The sequence below is a fragment of the Eublepharis macularius genome, chromosome 13 (assembly GCF_028583425.1).
Source record: "Eublepharis macularius isolate TG4126 chromosome 13, MPM_Emac_v1.0, whole genome shotgun sequence".
NCBI lineage: Eukaryota > Metazoa > Chordata > Lepidosauria > Squamata > Eublepharidae > Eublepharis > Eublepharis macularius.
In genome coordinates this window covers 32,195,913-32,209,541 of record NC_072802.1, presented here as the reverse complement: position 1 = coordinate 32,209,541, position 13,629 = coordinate 32,195,913, and the positions used below count along the sequence as shown (strand labels likewise).

The window sequence follows — 13,629 nt, the reverse complement described above, 5'->3', positions numbered from 1 at the left end:
CCTACTGGGACAGGTTCATGGAATATATAACACCTTGGAGGGAGGAGGTGATTTAGAATGTGAAATCAGCACTGAGTAAAAGGGTTAAAATCCTTTCCCCTTGGCTTTCCTGACTTGATTCCACACACACCATGGTTGCAAGGATACCCCCTTCCCCAGGTTAAAAAGCCAGGATGGGGGGATGACATGTACCTATCTGTGTGCTCACATAAAGCACACACCTGTGCCATGATTCTTTAAAAAATGGGCATGGATGACCCATCATTTCTGGATCACTCTAGAAATAATGCAATTGCCAGAAATGCAAGCATGTACGTGCCCATTTTGCCCACGTGCCTACCAGTTTGTCTCCTCCCCTTTTCTGACAACTCCTCCCTCCCCTCCAGCCAGGTGAGCTGTGGCAGGGGGGTGGCAGATGAGGGCAGGGGATCTCCACTCCTGGAGGAGGGCTGGCAACCATGATACACACAGAGACATTGCCATCTCAGGTGCAGAAAATTCCTGGAGAGTGCCTGGGGAGGGCAGAGTTTGCAGACAGAGCTCAACAACAATGTGATGCCATAGATCCCACTCTCTGAAGTTACCACTTCCTCTGTAGTCTGGAGATCAATTGTATCAATTGTAATTCCAGGAGAACTCCACCTCCCATGCGGAGGTTAGCTTTTAACATTTTTTAAAACTGCCGGAGACCCTTTCTTAGATTAATTTTAACTTTTATGACCATTAAGACAGTGCCCTCATTTATAAGCTAGAACTTATTTCTTCAGATGCAAGCAGAACTGGAAGGAGGAAGCACTTTCCCAGCAATGTAGTTGGTATTTCTGTTTGCTATGGTAGAAAAGGCAACATACCATGTTTGTGGTAAAGGAAATCTGTGTCTTTATAATGAGTTCTGTGTAAATATTTCTGGATAAAAATGGAAAGCCGAGTTGTTGGTTGTCCTTATTTATAGTCTAAAATAAGCTTGTGCTGTGGGTAGAAGTCTTTCTCTCCCTCAAGGCATATAATACTCAGAAATCTTGGATTTTGAATGCCAGGGTTTGTTTTTGTTTGTTCTTTAAAAGTCTATAATCATCCTCTCTTGAAGTCCTAAGAAACATTTGCCTCTGGACTTCTAAACAGCTGAGAAACAAACGGGAATTTGCAGAGAACATCAGATAAATATGTTTCATTGATGGGCTTCAGAACTCGTCTTCTAGCCACGCTTATGGGATGGGAGAGGCAGGCATTAGAGCAAATAAAATATACACAGCTCTGCTTAAATCAGAGGAACATATTTGTGCATCAGTACATTTGTATCCAGTGAACATATAAAGCTGCCTCTGATCAGCATATCAAGGTCAGTATTGTCTCTGATCTGACTGGCAGCAACTCTCCAGGCAGAGATTTTCACATCAACTACTACCAGGTTCTTTTATGTGTAGGAACTGAAATTGAAACCTTCTGCATGCAAAGCTGGTGTTTTTCCACTGAACCACAGCTCCTCACCATATATGTTCATTAGTTCCTGCCACAGATGCCCCATAGCAAAATACCATTAATATCCCTATTGATGGTTGTTGTGGATTTTCCGGGCTGTATAGCCGTGGTCTTGGCATTGTAGTTACTGATGTTTCGCCAGCAGCTGTGACTGGCATCTTCAGAGGTGTAGCACCAAAAGACAGAGATCTCTCAGTGTCACAGTGTGGAAAAGAAGTTGGCAGGTAATTTATATCTACTCAGGAAGGTAGGGTTGGGCTGAGTCATCCTGTAAGAGTTACCCAGGGTGTGGAATGCTAATGGAGGGAGGCTTCACTGTATCCCGAGGAGGTTCTTTTGCATATGGATTGGTGCTTGATATGCTAATCCATATGCAAAGCACCATATGATAAACACCAATCCATATGCAAAAGAACCTGGGTGTGATCCCCAGGGAATGTAACATCACTTCCAGAAGTGATGTTATCACATCCTGTGATGGGCATGCTCATGCACTCCCCCCCCCCCCCTTAGTGGGGAGTGAGGCTGGCAATCCTACCTAGAAGAGTGGTAGTGAACCCAGCTGTCCATCCCAAATAGCCAATTGGTGCAATTTTATGTTTTTTAAAGGTTAATTATGCAGATATCTAATTATTTAATTGACCACAATGCCAGGGAAGCCCATAAAGAGGAAGCTACAACAGAAAAGGCTCTGGGAGATTCCAGGTGATGAGTGAACTGTCGGTGAACTGAATGGCACATAAAAACCTATAGAAGGAATGGGAACTTGGATATGTAGGGGTCAAGCTAAACATATAGGTTATTAAAGAGTTCTGTCTGGGTTTCCCAGACCCAACTCAAGTTCCCTGCATCTATACAGGAGCTTTGGGGAATAGCTGTTAGAAAATAAAGGTGAGCCCAAACAGCCTCATAATGCCTTCGTGGGAGGAAGAGGGGCTCCTCACTCAAGCTGTTTCCCTGTGTCAAAATAGTACAGGGGTAGGGTTTTTCCCAGTTTTTTCTGCTGCACATGGAGAAAATGTCCAAATATGACATTTTACATGTGTGCACTCACAGGTATACATTGTAAGTGTACATTGGCAGGTGGTTAGACCCTTTCTTCAACAGTTAAGAGCTGCATTCCATCCAGAAGAAATTAACGTTTCCCAAACTGCTGCTGTTTCGGAGAAGGTGACCACACCGCAGGCCCTACAAATACTCAAGGAAGGAAGAGCAACCTGGAAGAGGGAGGAGCCTCTGCAGCAGGTCCGTGGCCTTTTCATGATGCAACTTCACAGGGTCCAGATCACAGAATTGTCCTTAACATTCCCTGACCAGATGGCAGGATCAGAACCTAATATGGTTCTCTTTCCTTCCTTGGGCATCCACTGAGCCTGTGTCAGGGGCACAGAGGGGGGCCCAGTGCAAGCCCTGGCAGGTGGGCTGAATGTGACAATAGAAGGGTATCTTTCCCAAAGCAGCAGCAGCAGTTCAGAGTAGAAAGGAGGCCTTGCAGGGCAATGCAGCACAATTTTCTCAGGTCTTGGGTAGGGAGCAAATATTGACCTTGGGAAGGGACTAGCAAGACGTAAGTGTACACGTGAAAAATGTCATGTTAGGCCCTGAGACTGCAGTTTAGGAAAGAAGTTAGTATGAAATAAAAAATAAACCCCATAAAAGAGAGAAAAGATCAATTTTCTCAATTAGCCAAGAATAAAAATTTTAGATCAGTTTTGGTCTGCAAAACTACTTAATATCTTACTGTATCAAATTCAGTGACCCAGATCAAAGAATATTAGCAGGAGGAGAAAAGTGACTCTGAGTTCCTCCTCCCCTTCCTTTCAGAGAACTGCAGAAAAGCTCTGAAATTAGTGTCAGATGCGGCATATGCTCAGCTATTGACCTCAATTAGCAGGAGACAGCACATAACTCAATGGTAGACTACCCGCTCTGCATGCAGAAGGCACCGGTTCAGTTTCTGGCATCTCCACCAATTCGACAATATCAAGTAGCAGGGATGGAGGGCTGCTGTCAGTCGGATCACTGGAGATGGATCAATGGTCTGACTCTGTATAATGCAGCTTCGAACGTACATGTAAATATCCCCTCTAACATCAGAAGGGAAAAAACAGGTTTGGTTGAACTTCAGTGCACTGGATATAATTATGTTTTTTTAAATTCTACTCCAGTCCAAGATCTGACTCCAGCAGTAATGCTCCATTTGTCAAAGCAATTGTCCCAATTTTTTAAAAAATGTAGGGAGAAGGCATGTCTCATTTCTTTCTCCCTGATAAGCTAATTTTATCAATACAAGGGAGCCAGTTTGGTGTAGTGGTTAAGAGCGACGGGACTCTAATCTGGAGAACTGGGTTTGATTCCCCACTCCTCCACTTGAAGCCAGCTGGGTGACCTTGGGTCAGTCACAGATCTTCCAGAGCTCTCTCAGCCCCACCCACCTCACAGGGAGATTGTCATAGGAATAATAATAACATACTTTGTAAACCACTCTGAGTGGGTGTTAAGTTGTCCTGAAGGGCGTTATATAAGTCGAATATTATTATTATTATATTATTATTCTCTGCATTTTGGTTCTGCAGTCCAAAGTGAGACAACCCCACAGCAGGGTTAGATTGTTTGATTAACTGGGTTTTGTAGATTCTGGCAGAATCAGAACTGCTGTGTTGCAAATGGCACTAAACTCACTTTCACCCTGGAACAAGCAAAACCTTTAAATGATGTATCACAGTGGTTGGTTAGAATGATAAAATGGGCCGCATCTTCGTTCCATAGCTAGTAAAAGATTTAAATGGAGAGTAACAGCCCATTACTTGTCTTGGGAGGCAAATTGAGATCCTGTGAAATGTTCAACAATGTGCATTGCCGAAACTGTTGATTAATGTTTAATGCCGTCTTTGTAATCCCAGCATTTGTAATCTTTCCAGCTGTTGTGTGTTATCAGCCAATATGAGCTGTTATTGTGCTGTAGCTGTGTTTTGCATCCACACTGCAAGATGTGAAGTCTCCTCTTCTTTATTCCTAGCTCAAGAATTCCTAGGTTAGGGAAAGGTTTTCCCAGCTGGTTTCTGCCTGCTATGCAATTGTTAAAGAAACAGGAGCCCTGCCAGAAGGGAAAAAACTGGCAGACCTAGTTGGAACTCTCAGATTAGAGCTGTTTCAGGTGGGTAGCCCTATTGGTCTGCAGTTTAAGGGTGTTGGTCTTTAAGGTGCTACTATTAGAGCAGGATTTCCAACACTCTTGATAGATGTCACACTTGCTTTCTGAATTAAAACTAGAGACAGGTGGCAATAACCTGCTGTGAAGGAGTCTACCCTCTGTGATTCTGCATGAGCCAGTGTTGTGGGTATGCATCCTTTGAGGGCAAGTAAACACTGCTGCCTCTCTGCATCTGAAGCAGTTGAATGTCCCAATCACAGTCCTGCAAACACAGCAGACTGATTGGAAAGAGACATGGCCAGAGCAGTGAATCAAGCAGAGATGCAATAGGCCGCCTCCCCATATGGTGAGTATTTTGCCGGGTCTGTGTATCACTGCTGCCTGATTAAACTAGGCAAAGGGGTGAGAGGAGCTCCGGGGGAACTTAGGCAACAAAACTACAAAAGATTCCCCTCAACTATCACTATACAATACAAAGATTATCAGAAACAGTGAACCATTTAATCAAGAACAATTGCGGAAGTAAACAACATCCAATGAGTATAATCACTATCAAGTATCAATCAGTCAGTCATACATGTCGTAATTGGTAGCACCAGATACCAGAGTCAAATGAATATCAGTTCATGTTGTTTACTTCCGCAATTGTTCTTGATTAAATGGTTCACTGTTTTTGATAATCTTTGTATTGTATAGTGATAGTTGGAGGAAATCTTTTGTAGTTTTGTTGCCTGACTAAACTTACCATATCCACACACAAAAATGATACATGGCAGAATTATCCAACCTTAGCAGAAGTTGGATGAGCGAACCAGTAAATAAATCAAAAAGTGGACAGAGTCTTTGGCTCACAGGAGACTCTGGGAATCAATCAATTAAATCCACAATGTGGGGTTTTTGGTGCCAGGCCCTGGGGGTTAGTTTATTTATGTATTTATTTAAACCACTTATATGTCACTTTCCCACCCATATAGGGTCCTCAGAGTGGTTAATATCAGATATTAAAACATTAAAACAACATTTAAAAGTATCCATAAATACAACAAAACATCTAGAATATAAACAAGCATACACATAACCAGGAGGAGGACCAATAAGAATTTACTGGGGTACGGCAAATGAAACAAAAAAGCCTTCACCTGCTGGCGAAGGGAGACAGGTGAATCTCCCTGGAGAGGGAGTTCCAAAGTTTCAGCACCATGGCCAAGAAGGCACCATGACCAAGAAGGCTCTGTCTGGCCATCTGGCCTCAAATGGTTGGGGCACCCAAAGCAATGCCTCCGAAGACAACTGGAGTACATGGGTAGGTTCGTATGGGAGAAGGCAATCCTTAGTAACACAGTGGTTAAGTGGTTCGGCTGCAAATCAGCACTCTGCTGGTTCGAATCCCACTACTACCATGAGCTCAGAAGGTGGCCTTGGGTAAGCCACTCCACTCAGCCCCAGCTCCCCAGCTGTATTGTGGGGATAATAATAACATTAACTTGTTCACTACTCTGGGTGAGGCAGCGCTAATCTGTCTAGAAGAGCAGTATCTAAGCGCAGTTGTTGTTGTTGTTGTTAAGGTATATTGATTCCAAATCATATAGGATGTCAAGCTCTGCCTGGGGGGGCTCACCTTCCTGGTTGACCAGTCCAAAGACATGCCCCTGCTGTAGGGAGGAGGGGGGTGTACATCACCTTCTCACCCTCTTTCCCGTGCTGGGGCTGTTTCTCTGCTATCAGCAGGCTATACCATGCCACCTTCCCTCCCTGCTCCTAACAATACTTGTAATCAAATATATGTAAAGCCAAAAAAAAAAAAACCTGCCAATTTTAGGGATGAGTGAATGTTCCCTATTTTATCCATGTTTCTACCTATCTATACTTTCATCAGCAGCTTCATTTCTCTATTTCTCGCTGTTGATTTTGTCGATTTTGTTTGTGTTATGCGTTCAAGTTATACCGTTTTTAGACACATTCTGGATTGGATCCAGCAAGCATGAGCAGAATGTATAGTGTAACTCAGGGCCAAGCTACAAGTGATGGATGACACTTGAACAGCAAGTGTATTTCTCCCTGTTCACTTGCCCTCCACTCGATCCACTTGCCGTTCAAGTGTCATTCGTCACTTGTAGCTTGGCCCTCAGTGCTTCGTTGCAGTGTTGATCCAAACGAAAAATACCTTGTACTGTGTCTTGTATATGCAGAAAAGAATGTTTGGATCCAGTACATTTATCTTAGGGCCAAACTACAAGTGACAAATGACACTTGAACGGCAAGTGGATTGAGTAGAGCACAAGTGAACAGGGAGGAATACACTTGCCATTCAAGTGTCATTCGTCACTTGCAGTTTGGCCCTCAGTGCAAGCAGCTTGCAGTGCCATTTTATAGCACTTCCCCTTGCACAAGTGATGTGGTGCATGTGGTAATTCTCCAAGGGATCTCAGCCTCTATAAAGTACAATGTATGTCATTTATATGATGCATGTAAATTATTGATGCACAAATCATGTTGAAAAATGCATGCAATGTATGGCTAAAACTCGATACACTTTTAAAAAGTATGAAAATAACAAATTGCTTAAGGGATTTGGAGGTTGAAACAGTAGAGAGGAGAAGTTTAAAAATCATCCCTTTCCTATTTCAGGAAGTCTGTAGAGTGGCAAATTATTTCTTGACCTTGTCTTCCTTTTTTTTTTCTTTCCCCTTCCACAGAGATCCAAAATAGCTGTGTATGAGAAAATGTGGTCATACATGAAGTCGGCAGAGCCATCGGTCTTTGCCAAAACGACAGCAGACGGAGTGGCCCGCGTGAGGAAATCAAAGGGGAAGTTTGCCTTCCTGCTTGAATCGACCATGAATGAGTACATTGAACAACGAAAGCCCTGTGACACAATGAAAGTTGGTGGGAACCTGGATTCCAAAGGCTATGGTGTAGCAACTCCCAAAGGCTCATCATTAAGGTGGGTGGAATAATATAACAATCTCCATGTTGTTATAGTATTCCACCTACCCTGATGTATTGTGTTGTCATTTTCTTTCTTGTGGATTTGAGGTAAACTTGCACAGTTTAAAAAAATATACCTAATCTTTCCGTATTCCATGGAGTTAAATAAGACGGTAAATGATGGTTTCATTGACTTGAATGCATCCATTTTTTTTTCTAAATGTTCTCTCCGTGTTGTCCTTTCTGATTGTTTGTTGCTGTTTTTTTTTTTTTTACAGTCCAGTGGCTTTTTTTCAATTTAGATGGTAAAAGCCCGAGTTTTGAGACCGCCATACATGACAAGCGTTAATTGCATGACGTGGTGTTCTTGTTACCTCTTCTACTTCTTCTTTACTTTTTTGTTCCTTCTTTTTTCTCAAAGACAATTTTCCCGTCCCGCACACTTCAGTTTTTTGAGCAAATGTTTATCCTCCATGCCACCTTCCAATATTTAACCCTGTTATTTGCTGTAACAAACACATCTCTATAGCTCCACCTCCCTGTGAAAATTTTCTAGCAATTTGTCCTCTTGTGCTCCTTTCTTTATACGTTTGAACGACTTAACCGAGCATCTGTGCATTATTCTTACGAGTTATGTTTTATCGTTTCAAGAAATGCTGTTAACCTGGCAGTATTAAAACTGAATGAGCAAGGCCTCTTGGACAAATTGAAAAACAAATGGTGGTACGACAAAGGAGAGTGCGGCAGCGGGGGAGGTGACTCCAAGGTCAGCCTCAATGTCACCAAAATCGGGTACCTTAGTCAAGAGTAATCGGCAAGGCTGTTATTTTATGCATCAGGGAAAAAAGAGCCTTTAGAAGATGAGAGACTGTCTTGAAACTGACCTGGCTGAGTGACTCACTTGCTAAGTAGCTTCTTCAATTGGGCAGGCTTTCTATTTTATAGACTGCTTACCATTGCACTCTAACCCTGGGCCCTTGTTTAACTAACAGAGAGAAGAGCCAGTCAACATCTCTTGCATCTGTTGTCCAGGAACTGATTCTCAGTGCACGTTTTAGAGGATTTTCAGGGCGACCCCCTTCCATCCATCCCTAAAATGCAGCTCCTGAAGGTTCAAGGGCTCCTTTCAGAATTGAGAATGACCAGTAGAGCTGTGTGTATGTAAAAGTGTTGCTTAGGATTTCACTGTAAATTTGTGCTTGAGGCTCTTTGGATCCCATCTGTAATTGTTTTTTTTTTAAATCTACATATAAGAAGTTGCATGTTTGTGGAGAAAAATATCAAAAGGCCATTATGCTAGTTTCAAAACCATTTCAAAGAGGCCTTCTGTATATAGCACCCTTTTCCAACAATTCGTTATTAGTAGGTTTTTAAAGCTGCACGTTATATACTGTGAAAACTAGGAAGCAAGTTTTTAGGTTCATGGCTTGTTGCAGGTTTTTTTATTATTATAAAGGGGCCTTGTTTTATAAGGCTGACAACTTCTCATAGCCACTTAATTATTATGAATTTTTAAAGCTCCATATTAGTATTGCATATGCAACATGAGGCTGGTGATATTGGAGAAATTAGAAAATGGGTATTTAGTTCCAGAGCTTGTTTTTAAAAAAGAATTTCTTAAGGGGTAATACCTGCCAACTCTTTTCCTGACAAAGCCGCCTGTGTTTTTAATGGAATGCATGCAAGGTTGAAATTTAACAGGAACAGTTTTTCTCCACCAAACAGCTGCATTGGGGTCGTGCAGCTCTTAAAGCTACAGGAAGAGCCTTTTGTCAAGGAAGTTGTAATGCTGCAAAGAAAGAGGCCCATTGAGACATATAGTACTGTTCTGCACTAAATGTTTTGACAATTATCAGGCCAATTCAGGCTGAATGTAAATTCCTTCTTGTGTTGGAGAGCAGAGTATAGACCCCAGAAGCACATCATCATAGCAATATTATAACAATAACATTTGATTTATAATAATAATAACATTTGATTTATATTCCACCCTTCAGGACAACTTAATGCTCACTGAGAGCGGTTTACAAAGTATGTTATTATCCTCACAACAATCACCCTGTGAGGTGGGTGGGGCTGAGAGAGCTCTGGAAGAGCTGTGACTGACCCAAGCTCACCCAGCTGGCTTCAAGCAGAGGAGTGGAGAATCAAAACCAGTTCTCCAGATTAGAGTCCTGCCACTCTTAACTACTACATCAAAATGGCTATACGACCAATGTCATGTGTGGGTTGGCTGTTTGCAGATGTAATTTGGACCATATCCACGTGCCTCCCTCACAAATGGCATCATTTGCATTTCCAGGGTCTGAGCCCACTTTTTTGTGGCACATAGGACTTTAATTGCCAAACTGCATGACTCATTGTCCCCCAGGCAAACAATGCTACAGTATGTGGGACCAGCATGAATTGGCATTCTGAGTTCAGCGGTCCTTACGTGAATGCCCCAGTTCCCTTGACATCTGTAGTGCTGTTTTGAGGCATCTCAAGTTACAGCTTCACAAAAATACTGCATCTCTGTACCAGCTTAGTCCCCATGAACCATTAAGGGTCCTTGCCCATATTTAACAGACCTTATGAGTTACATGAGAGTAAGGGAGGAGCTCAGCAATGAGTCCCGCTCTGTCTTGACTATGAAAGAAAGGCAAGAATGTGAACTCATCACAGCAGTTTGCCATTGCCTTCCTCTTCAGAGTCTTGGTGGTCTCCCATCCAAGTACCAACGCTGTTTAGCTTCCAATATCTGACCTACATTGCTGTTTATCAAAGCTAATCACCCTAATGGGGAACGGGCATTGATGGAAGGTGAATTAGTTCCATTCATCGAAAACAAATACCCCAAGGGATCCCAGTACATTCTCTGAATTACAATGTTTTCATGCAATCTTACTTAAAGAACAATGTCCTGTAGGCTCTTCTGTAGCTAACCAACCCATTGCAGAAAGATTCTTGATAGAAAAGCATTCAAGTGCATATTGCTCTTCCTGCGTTTCTTAATAAGGGCTGCTTTTCTCTGCCCGGCAAATGGAATAATCAGTTACTTTAATCATATTGGATAACAGCAAAAATGGTTTCATGATTAAAACAAAGAACAGTTTATGCAGTTTCTTCTATTCTTCCATCGTTACCCCACCAGGACTAAAAGCTGGAAAGGGGGAAATATCCAAATAGGCATCTTAGCTCAAATGCTTACTCCCCAATGCAACCTTAAATTTAATGTTGCACACACCAGTATATGAAATATTTAATTTCCTGCATGTTCATAGCATTGCATTGTGCAAGGTGCTTCGGCAATTGGTTTCCCAAAGTAGATCACAGCCCTTTCAAGCATCTTAGTGCAAAGAGATATTACTGTCTCCTCTGAATAATTTTAACAGAACATTTGTATAATGGGAAGCTCAGGGACAAAATCATGTTTCATTTTTTTTTATCCTACTCAGGCATTGCATACAAGTCACATTCTATTAAGCCATAGAAGAAAAGGGGGGGGGGGAAACATTTCATTTATAACTGGGCTAGGCAACCAAATGCCTCATAGCCAAATCCAAGTCCCAAGGGTTTCCCTTTGGCCACCAGCACTCACCTGTGCACACTATTACCAATTTCAGCCATTTTTTCTGAAGCTGAAACCCAGGATAAAGTTCTCTTTAATCCTCTCTTCTCCATTTGAACAGTGCAAGAGGCTTTGACGGAATCATCCCTTTATTATTTACCTCAGCTGCTCTCTTCTGTGCACAAATCAACATAAAGAGAAATGAGAAAAGGCATCTCAGAGTCACAAAGGGTATCTCCGTCTGAAAGTGTCTATGGCGGTTCACACTGAAGGAAAAGGGGTTGAAGATCCCTTTGCTTGTGTCCCTGCAGGTATAGGAATGAGTCAGTGGGTGGAGCCATCAGTGCCTGCCCTTAAGCCATTTCTCAACTGAAACTATGGCCACATGTACTATTTTCAATAGCTAGCCAAGGAACTACAGTGCAGGATTGAGTCCATTTGAGTCCATTTATTTCCATGAGCTTAAAATTGATGGGTTGGATGCTATAAATTTGTTCCACTAACGGCAGTGCCTTCCCCAAGGAACCTTGCTCTAAAGAACCACACCTTTTTTGCTGAAGCGAAGCTATTTTCACTGAAGCAAGGATACACTGTTAGCTGAACCGCTTCACGGGCTGCAACCCAATGTCTTATTTTATGTCAGATTACAGGCTGCTTCTTCTCATTTTATTAAAACACCATGGGTAATTTCAATCCATTAATTATGGGTTGGTCCATTATGAAAAAAAATATTATAAAATGCCTTTGTTAGGATCACCAAAATATCACAAAGTAGAAGGCAAGTTTTTGAATTCACTAGACTGCTTCTTCAAGCTGGATGTTAACAAAAAATATAGAAAGGATAGCAAAGGAGAGGCAGAAATGAAGTGGGGCACCCATCCTGAAGAAGAGTTTTGGTGACATTGAAAGCTTGCTTGTTATTTTGTGATGTTTTAATTGGTTCTGATCAAGGACCATTCTTGCTTTTCAACTTACATTAAAAAAAAAGGTAGTCCCCTGTACAAGCACCAGGTCATTACTATACTGACCCATGGGGGGAACGTCGCATCACGACATTTTCTTGGTAGACTTTTTACAGGGTGGTTTGCCATTGCCTTCCCCAGTCATCTACACTTTACTCCCAGGAAACTGGGTACTCATTTTACCAACCTCGGAAGGATGGAAGGCTGAGTCAACCTTGAGCCAGCTACCTGAACCCAGCTTCTGCCAGGATCGAACTCAGATTGTAAGCAGAGCTTGGGCTGCAGTACTGCCGCTTACCACTCTGTGTATCTGATCAAGGACCATTCTTGCTTTTCAACTTAATCTGTTAAAATTCAACATAAGGGTCAGGATACAAATAAACACTCCGTTAGTTCTCTATACCCACCTCAAATAGTGAGATAGGTGTTTATCTGTAACATCCTTTGCTGCAAACATCGTTTGTATACTCAGCAAAAGCAATTTGTGATATTGCCTCAGAACTCTCCCAGTGGGTTAGAATAAGGGTCTAACCAGATGATAGGTTGTATGGAGCTCTCAGCACAAGTTTTGCCTGTCATGCAATTGGGAAAATGGTGTGCTGCAGTCCCAGTCCAAATTGGACACCCCACGTGCTTGGTGAGTTTAAAAAAACGCTGTGAGCTCTGCACGCAGAACTCTCAATGTGCCATCTGGTTAGATCCTAACTTATATCCATATTATGTTTCCAAAAGGCCAACTAGATGCTCCAGTCAAGTTCAGGCAAGTAGACATAAAACTGATAGCTGTCCCATGATTAACTTGCGGTATTCTTACATATAATGCCCTTGTAGATGAAGGTTTGATTTGGCTTTTAGGGCTAACAGCCACTAATGTACAGATCCATGCTCTTAGCTAAATAGAATCTCCATGCTTGAAAAGAATATGCCCCTGAACATGGGTGCCAGGGACAAAATTCAGAAGAGGGCTTTCATCTTTCTGATCCACTTGTAAGTTCATGGAGACATAGAGCTAGCATCAGTCAGAAGTATCATGCTGGACTGGTGGACATCTGGTCCAATCCTGTCGATCTCCTCCAATGTTTTTCTCAAAAATATGTTCAGTTCTTTTTATAAAGCTGTCTAGGCAAATAGCCACTGCCATTGCTTATGACAATGAATGCTATAAATTAACTATGCATGGAAGATCTTCACTTTTTAAAAAATCCTCCAAATATCCCATTAGGTAGGACTAAGCTTTTGGGTGCACTGAAGGAATTAATTGGACCCCAGCTGACAAAATGCTCAGAGGTGTCGTAGCCCTTTCTGTGTCCCACATTATATAATAAAAATTGAAATTAGAGCCTTGGCTTCCATAGTTTTAACCTGCAGGTTGCAAATTGCTCCCATTCATTTGTTTGTTTGCACAATGCAACTCATAACAACTGGCGGTCATTTTCAGTTATAAACCTCCATTCCCCAGGCCATATCCCTTGGGAACAGAATGTGGGTCAAGCCAGTTGCTCATTCCAGATGCACACATATACTCTTCCCTCCTGGAACTAAAATAAGCCCTTAAA

The 13,629-nt window shown here is 42.1% G+C and overlaps 1 protein-coding gene across 2 annotated transcripts in view; it reads left to right on the top strand.

The window, feature by feature from the left end:
- GRIA3 (glutamate ionotropic receptor AMPA type subunit 3) overlaps positions 1-13,629 on the top strand; it is a 256,338-nt gene that overhangs the window by 216,651 nt on the left and 26,058 nt on the right. Inside the window, exons 13-14 of one of the 2 annotated variants that reach the window (XM_054995938.1) lie at positions 7,330-7,577; positions 8,213-8,327. In XM_054995938.1, coding sequence (XP_054851913.1) covers positions 7,330-7,577; positions 8,213-8,327 — 363 coding nt within the window. The remainder of the gene's footprint in view (positions 1-7,329; positions 7,578-8,212; positions 8,328-13,629) is intronic. The other variant, XM_054995939.1, reaches the window with a different exon arrangement.